Source organism: Hippoglossus hippoglossus, chromosome 22 (genome assembly GCF_009819705.1).
Source record: "Hippoglossus hippoglossus isolate fHipHip1 chromosome 22, fHipHip1.pri, whole genome shotgun sequence".
In the NCBI taxonomy this organism is placed as follows: domain Eukaryota; kingdom Metazoa; phylum Chordata; class Actinopteri; order Pleuronectiformes; family Pleuronectidae; genus Hippoglossus; species Hippoglossus hippoglossus.
This window is the reverse complement of record NC_047172.1, coordinates 13166548-13174824: the sequence shown is the minus strand read 5'-3', so window position 1 is coordinate 13174824 and position 8277 is coordinate 13166548. Positions and strand designations below refer to the sequence as shown.

General features: G+C 40.0%; 2 protein-coding genes across 4 annotated transcripts; both read left to right on the top strand.

Moving 5' to 3' along the window:
* The first annotated feature begins 248 nt into the window (after window positions 1-248).
* atxn3 (ataxin 3) lies at window positions 249-5727 on the top strand. 2 transcript variants are annotated; one of them, XM_034575733.1, is made up of 11 exons: window positions 249-336; window positions 1717-1881; window positions 1973-2017; window positions 2110-2195; window positions 2308-2374; window positions 2449-2536; window positions 2617-2746; window positions 2880-3043; window positions 3183-3339; window positions 3578-3645; window positions 3753-5727. In XM_034575733.1, exons 1-11 carry the CDS (start codon window positions 313-315, stop codon window positions 3803-3805), a joined length of 1047 nt encoding a protein of 348 aa, XP_034431624.1. In that variant the 5' UTR covers window positions 249-312; the 3' UTR covers window positions 3806-5727. The 2 variants fall into 2 exon arrangements, 1 of the variants encoding a protein (XP_034431624.1); XR_004612650.1 differs by lacking the exons at window positions 2449-2536; window positions 3183-3339; window positions 3578-3645; window positions 3753-5727 and having other exon boundaries at window positions 2880-3019.
* Window positions 5728-5848: 121 nt separating this feature from the next.
* si:ch1073-416d2.3 (protein Z-dependent protease inhibitor) lies at window positions 5849-8199 on the top strand. Of its 2 annotated transcripts, XM_034575730.1 has the most exons (5): window positions 5849-5955; window positions 6137-6773; window positions 6851-7124; window positions 7658-7805; window positions 7895-8198. In XM_034575730.1, exons 1-5 carry the CDS (start codon window positions 5953-5955, stop codon window positions 8084-8086), a joined length of 1254 nt encoding a protein of 417 aa, XP_034431621.1. In that variant the 5' UTR covers window positions 5849-5952; the 3' UTR covers window positions 8087-8198. The 2 variants fall into 2 exon arrangements, with proteins under 2 accessions (XP_034431621.1, XP_034431622.1); XM_034575731.1 differs by lacking the exon at window positions 5849-5955 and having other exon boundaries at window positions 5968-6773; window positions 7895-8199.
* The last annotated feature ends 78 nt before the right edge of the window (window positions 8200-8277 follow it).

Below are 8277 nucleotides of genomic sequence, written 5' to 3'. Positions count from 1 at the left end.
GTTTATGGGTGTTTGCAATGCTGATATATCCCGGATATGCTTTAACAATAGTTTTAAAAGCAACAGTGTGTGTATCAGTGTGTTTGTGTTTATTATTCGCGTCGCTCTGCTTGTCCCACACTGTGTGTTATTACTGTGATAAAGTATAAATGTACTAATCCGTCTATGGAGATTTTAAATGGCGGTGTAGCACCGAGCCGCTAGATGGCGCTGCCCCCCCCCCCCCCCCCCCCCCCCCCCCCCCCCCCCCCCCCCCCGATGAACGCAGCGGCGCTGGAGGTCAGAGGTGAATGTTTGACAGAGAGCTGAAACATGGATTCCATATTTCATGAGAAAGTAAGTTGAGATGATTGACTTTGAAACGCGTAACGTGCAGCTAACCGGTCGTGCTTACGCGGAAAAGCAGCCGCAGCTCACGGCGGCCGTTAGTTTCCCGGTGGTGAGAGATTTGTGCTGGTGCTTGTCAGTGTTGTGGTCCAGGCAGCTAGCATGCTAACTGCACCTGCTAGTCAGAGAATGGAAAGTTTTCTTTGCAGCTAATACAAAGCTTCGTCGTAGCCACTAGGATGTGACTTGCGTGGAGCTGGTGGACGACTCGGTTTGACTTAGCTCTGTGTTCTGATTCGATTTGCGAGAAGCGAAGGTGTTTGTGTTGTTTACGTAAGCTGAGCTAACTTAGCTCCACTGGTGTGTTTGCTGTTATCATGGGGACAGAAAAAAAAACCCCATTCGATTTTTAGTCGAGTTTACTGATACAGCCTGTTTCACATGACTCAGTGGTTTCCAAGATAAAAAAAAAAAAAGCAAAGACAAATACATGACCGAACGAATGAGTTGAAAAGAAAGAATTATTTTTGAATTGATCATTTTTAAGTGAAAATCTAAAATATTCAAAGTAGTAGATTGAAAACAAAATGGAATAACACATGAAATATTGAAGTACAAATGAACATGGATTATATGTGTATCAGAGGAAAGTGAAAAAAATGTGAGTCAGCAATAAATACAATAAAAGTATAGGGGTACTATTTATCCACACCCTGATTAACAGTTTGTTTATATGTTCTTAATGTGCTTTTAAAAGTAAATACTGTTGAAAGTTCCACAGGCTAATTTAGTTTATCCTAGTTATTGTGAGGAGACCTGTACCTGATGACATAAGGGGTCTAACTCGTGTGTATTCAATGAGCATGTCAGTAAGTTAAGAAGAAGCTACGCCTTTCATAGATTTAAAAATAATAAGACGTATTTCAAAAATCAATTCTTTGTTTTGCTGGGGCCAGTGTAGAGAAGGGGTAATGTGCTAAAATCTTTTCGTCTGCCACATTCTGGATTAACTGGAGTTTATTTAATACCCGCTTTGTCAATTCAGCTGTAAAGTGTATTACAGCAGTTGAGTTAACATGAAATAGAAGCATGAACTAGCTTCCCTAGTCTAGCTCAGACAGGGAGCATCTAAGTTTTGCTATATTTCGAAAACATGTGCATCTTGAAATTCGGATCAGGGCCTAAAATCACACTAAAGTTTTTGGCCAGAGAAGTTAACATTAAGTGAAACTGTTGTCTTAAATCCGTGGGGCCCACTACATGAATCTCCGTCTTGTCCTCACCTAACTATGAAACATTTTTGGACATCCACAAACTTCAGTCTTCTTAACTAGTCTTGGGTTCATGTACTGTCGTGCTATATGTGTATAATTACTCCTTTCTTTGTAGCAAGAGGGCTCTCTGTGCGCCCAGCACTGCCTCAACAACCTCCTGCAGGGTGAGTACTTCACTCCTGTGGACCTGTCCTCCATCGCTCACCAGCTCGATGAAGAGGAGAGGATGAGGATGGCTGAGGGAGGTATGGCCAGCGAGGAGTACAGGACGTTCTTACAGGTGGGGAGACGCAGAAAGTGGATGTTGGTGGAGCACGTTCTGTTACCATAAGGTGTCTAACTTTATGTTTTTATATATGATGGGTTTTTAGCAACCATCTGGGAACATGGATGACAGTGGGTTCTTTTCAATACAAGTGAGTAAAGGACATTCACATTTTATTGTAACAGAAAAATAACATTATAAATCAGGAACGTCAATAACCCTATTTATTATCTAACCCCCTAGGTTATTAGCAATGCTCTGAGTGTGTGGGGCTTGGAGCTGATCCTCTTCAACAGCCGGGAGTACCAGAGCTTGATGATAAATCCAATGTAATGTTTCTCTTTCAAAACTTCATTATGTTATTTGTCAGATGGCTAAATATGTAATCACATAACTACTTTACTCTTTAAGCCGATGGTAACAGCTACTTTCCTGTTTCAGAAACGAGAATGCCTTTATTTGCAACTACAAGGAGCACTGGTTTACTGTACGCAAACTAGGACAACAGGTATGAGTCTTTAATCTACATAAGCAAGTCGAATGCTTGTTTTATTTAAAGCACTGCTTTCTCTTTTTTTGCAGTGGTTTAACCTGAATTCACTGTTGACTGGACCAGAGCTGATATCAGACACCTATCTAGCCCTTTTCCTTGCACAGCTACAACAAGAAGGTTTCGTAAAATATTGACTTATTTAGAGATTTATTAGATGATGCAAAGCGGAAAAGAATACTAAATTTGTGTTTGTGCAGGTTATTCCATATTTGTGATTCGAGGAAACCTCCCTGATTGTGAGGCAGAGCAGATCCTGCGGATCATGAGAGTGCAGCAGCAGCAGCGGCCCCGGCTCATTGGAGAGGACGAGGCCCAGACAAGTGCAGGGTGTGTACCGAATGTGATTGTACAATGTAGAGGACGCGTATATTACTCAAAAAGGACTGTCTTAGTTTCATATTACTTTAGATACACTTTTGATTTACTTGTGGCAACTGATCAAGCCTTGTACTGTGAGCAGCAGGCCAGCAGCTCTGGGCCAGGCAGAGATGAACTTTGGTGTGGAGGATGAGGTTGTGGATGAAGATGAAGAACTGAAGAGAGCCCTGGCACTTAGCAGACAGGACATAGATGTAGAAGATGAGGAGGCTGATCTTCGCAGGGCCATACAGCTCAGCATGCAAGGTAAACGATGATTCATTCAGAGGTTTTAAAATATGCTATGTGTCAGATAGTCTTCTTCCCTATTTTCACAAATCTTATTCTAAGTTCACAGTTTGTAGTTATAACGTTTTGACTGTTGTCTCTATTTTTGTTTTGCTAGGAGCAGTGATGAGCAACAAATCTCCAGGGTCTGAAGTGGGAGCTGTGAAATCAGGCAGTCAGGCAGCAGGGAGTTCTGCAGGAAGTCAAAGAGAAGGCCAAAGCGATGCTCTCACGGCCGAGGAACTGAGGAAGAGGAGGCAAGCCTACTTTGATCGGTAGGTTCAGCTGCATGTCTGCACGGTGGATATCGTATTGTAAACACAACAAATGCTCGCTATCGGCTTCAGAAATCCTGCAGTAACAAATGCATTGTAAATTCATTGTAATTTACAATTTGATTGTAAGTTTGTCCTGTGTAAATTGTTGTATTCATGATTTTGCATCCACCCCATTTAAGTGCATTGAAAATGTATGCAACAAATTTGACACAAATTCTCTGTGTTGACTGTTTAGGCAGCAGCAACAAGCTCAGCCGATCAATCCTCCAATCCAACCAGACGTAAACTCAGTAGGTGGCTCAGGTGAGTGCATCAGATTTATTTAAATACAGATAAGTACATATTATTTATTTAATGTCCATCCAGTAAGACATGGAAGATACTATCTTGTGCTGTCCTTCCTCTTCTAGGATCTGTCAACACTGGCTCTGAGGAGGACCAACAACAAAAGCTCGGCCAGTGATGGTGTGGAAGATTTGCCTGTGTTGTTTACCAGCTGCCTGGATTGGCATCCCCATACAGGGGGTAGCTTTGCTCCTTCCTCCAACCTTTTGCACGTGCGAACGTAAGGACAGTAAGGAGGCTGACACGTTTCCCCCGATTAGTTCGCAACAGAGGCTTCAGAGAAGAGAACAATGACAAAGAACAATGACAAAGTAAAGGCAGCAGTTCTAATCTAACTCAGTAAGGCACTGAGGCTGGGAAAAGGGTGACCACAGAACTCATGATGCAGTTAATCCAAGTTTGCAATTGCCTTTGTACCATGGCGCCTTCTATTTCTATTGTGTACTGTTTTTTTATTCTTGTTTATTCTCTGGAAGAGAAGGAAAAGAATCTTCAGCATACAGTACAAAGGGTGCGTTTACTTGCTTGGTGTGAATACATGCAGAGACACAGGAGACCAGTGTAAAGCCCACACGTGAACGCATGATTAGAGAATGACAGAGCCCACTTACCTTTGTATTGGACTTGGGTTTTTGGTCATAAGATGTGATTCTAGTACTCACCCCAGAACATGTGTGGTTTTCAAATCCTTTTATTTTTTGCAATGTACTGAAAGTCTGAAACAACCTTTAGCCAGCGGCACTAATACGTGTGGGTCATTTATTCCTGACATCATCAATCATGTTACTTGAACACTGACGAGTGAATTCCCAAGGTATTTAGACAACAACATATTTTTGACGTTGTGGCTTTGTTTTTACCTTTAAGATCATAAGCAGGTGTCATGAAATGTAGTTTCAAAGCTTATAAACAGGGTGTTTTGTCCAGTTTGGCTTGATAGTTAAAAATGATTCTATAGAGCTATTTGTCAAATCTAGGATACCTTTAACTGATGGATATTTTACATATCTTGTCCAGAATAAGTTGACATGTAATAGGGATCAAAGACGAAATCTATATGACACTGCAGCTGATAGATAAATACATCATTAATTTTACCAGCACATTATAATCACATAAAAAATCCAAATAGTCTGTTTTTGACTTCACATGTTGTTTCTCTTCATCAGTATTTTGTCATGAACTGTAAAGGGAATTTATTTTAAGAAAAGATTGTTAAAATTCCCTTAGACATCACAGTTTACAGTTACAGCCCCTGAAATACTTGTTGCACTTGTTTGAATTGTCCTGTATTGCCATAATACAGAGTAGTGCTGTTCACATGAGCTGTACAAAGATGCATTCATTTGCACTGAGGTTGTCAAGGGTTCACGCTATTGGCTGATTGATGAGCAGAATTAACAGTAAAATATCAAGGAAGAGGGTGGACTGTTATTTAACCTAATGATTTATATAATGTAAAATCCAAAGAACCAACCAAAACATCAAAAATGTGTCGTCATGCATACACTTATAAGATTTCATTTATTTCAGTTTTTTAATTCAATTCTGAGCATTACTTTTTTTAAATTGCTCATGTTTTCCTGAAAAACAGAATCGGGTTACAACGCACGATGGAAATGAATAAACCATATTATGGCATTAATACAATTACATTTGTTTACAGTTATAAAGTCTTCTGGAACCGTTCAGCATGGCTAGAGCTTGATGCCTCCACTAAAGTGCTGGATGTCATGTAAAGTTTGACCTTTGCTGCTGGATGACTGATTCCATGATAGTTGTTTTGTTTGTTTGTTTCCTTTTTGATCTGTAAGGCTTTTTTATATTTAAAATACACTTGTGAAACAGTATAAAATGTTGTTAGTTAGGTTTTTATCATTACATTATTTTTCACTCACTGCATTCTATCAATAGTACTAATTCATGATTTTTTGTCATATGTCACATGTTACCACAGCACACTCTTTTGTTAAATGCATTAGTTGTTGTTCCAGGATTAAAGTGATATTCACTCCTAAAGTTTGCCACGTCTTCTAAGGAGATCTTGTTTTTACCAGTCAATTTCTCTGTAGGTTGGTTTGTTTGTTTGTGAGCAAGATTACACAAAAAACTATTGGCCCTGACTGTTTGATAAACAGCTCTGACTAAATCTGGATCAACACAACAGGTCACAGGTCGTGGTTAATGTATAACACTCAGAGCACACTTGCACTTTGTTTCCCCAAATAATAGATGCAGCTTTCAGACGCAGTATTTCCAAGCTGAATGGTACGTATGCCAGATGGTGCATTTTGGAGAAGTGTATTTCAGTGACGAATATCTGTTTCATTTTAGAATGTCATTTATTCTAAAAGTGTTTGTGGTCATTTGTAAGGATCCAAGTTAGCAACAGCGTTTCACATGTGCTGTTTTAACCTATTTTTGACATCTACATGTCTGCGTGTTTCAGGTTGTTCCTTCAAACCGTCCTAGACTTGGCATTATGGCTTTAGACAAAATGAAGATGGGGTTGATTTGTATTCTAGCCTACATTTGCTTCCTCATTCCTCTTCACCAAGCACAACTTCCAAGTGCCACCATCTCAGATCTTTCTTTCAAAAACATGGACTTTGCCATGAAGCTTTACAGGAAAATATCCAGTTACAACGACAAGAACATCTTTTTCTCACCCCTGAGCATCTCGACCAGTTTCAGCGCTCTCTTGATGGCCTCTGACGGCGTCACCCGCGAGGAGTTGCTCAAGGGTCTCAACCTGGAGCAGCTCGAGACGGCTAACGAGCCAGAACTCATCCCGAGACTTTTCCAGCTCCTTCACGAGAACATCACACAGAACGGATCGCTGAAACTGGAAGATGGCATGGCCCTCTTCGTGCACCCGCATTTTGAGGTGGAAAAGAATTTTGAAAACCAGATCAAGACATTTTTTGATGCTGACATTAAAACTGTAGACTTCACAGACACAGAGGCAAGTGTCAAGTTCATCAATGAATACGTCAAGAAAAAGACTGAGGACAAGGTGACAGAGATTATATCAAGCCTGGACGCACAGACCCAGCTCATGTTAATCAACACAATTTTCTTCCAGGGTAAGATCAATCACTCTGACTGCTCTATATTGATTATAGATTGTCTTTACAATTAAGAAGTATAATGTCTTTCACAGGAGCCTGGGAGTTGCCATTCAACCCCAATTTCACTCAAAGTAATCCCTTCTACATCGATAACTATAACGTTGTGCAAGTGCCCACGATGTATAAAGAGGATAGGTTCTACATGACGGACGACGTCACACTCGGAGCCAAAGTGCTGAAGCTGCCATACAAGGAAGGTGTCTCCATGCTCATCCTGCTACCCAACAAAGGCATCGACTACACTGTAATCGATGATCAAATCTCTGCTCGCAAGTTCCTCATGTGGGTCAGAAAACTGCAAAAAACGTAAGAGCGTTATTATATCTTTTATTAGCTTCACATTCTGTACTGAAAAATAAATTGTTGGGCCCACTTTAAAGAATGACTTCAATTGGGAACAGACAAAATAAATAAGTTAGTTCAACTTTAAGTTATATAAACACATTTGCTAACTCTAATTTAAGAAATGTTTTATTCATTTGTGTGTTACTGATTTTAAAAAAAATGTAAGTTGTTGCTGCTATTGTTTTAAGTTTGTCATAACAAACCGTGACGATAGTTTACTCAGTTAAATTAAATCAATATAATGTTTTTAATGAAATAAATTAATAAAGTTAATTCAGCTTGATTTATTCAATACATTTTTTTAAGTTGGTGACAAATCTTCTTTTTCCAGAGTGTTTAGCTATTATCGTGAATGACTTTGTCACAACATCTCTAAAAGGGGCTATGACAAGAATCTAGCAACAAGAGTGCAAATTAATTAAAGATACATCATACATCATACTAAGAATAACCAAAGCATCTACTCAACATGTATAACCGCATTGTGTTCTCAGCAAACTGGAGGTCAAAATGCCCAAATTCAAGATGGAGCAGTCGTATTCCCTGCACCACATCCTACCAGACATGGGCATGCCCAGTATCTTCAGTAATTCAGCCAATTTGACGAGGCTGAGTAAGGGTGGAGCCATCAAAGTGTCAGAGGTTGGTTTTCAATGTCACGGCGCTGTAACAACATATTGACTAAATCCAGACGGCAGAAGATGACCTTTGTCTCTCCTGTTAATCCACAGGTGCTGCACAAGGCTGTGATTGACGTGGATGAAACTGGGACAACGGCAGCAACTGTCACAGCAATCGGCATTACACCGTATTCCTTACCCCCGACATTCACCATCAACAGGCCGTTTTTCTTCTTCATATATCATGAAGACACAAACACTCTGCTGTTCATGGGTCGGGTGACTGACCCCACCAAAAACTAGTATTTCTTTATGCAGGCTTCCTGAAAGCTTGATGGTTTGAAATACTTGTTTTGGTCTGTTTTGTAAAGGCCAAACATATATGTGATCAATGTTAATAAAGACTTTACATTGACGTGTCTTTCTATGAGATTAAATCAGCACACACACAATCAAATTTGTGTATTGCTCATATTAAATGAAGGGTACACGGT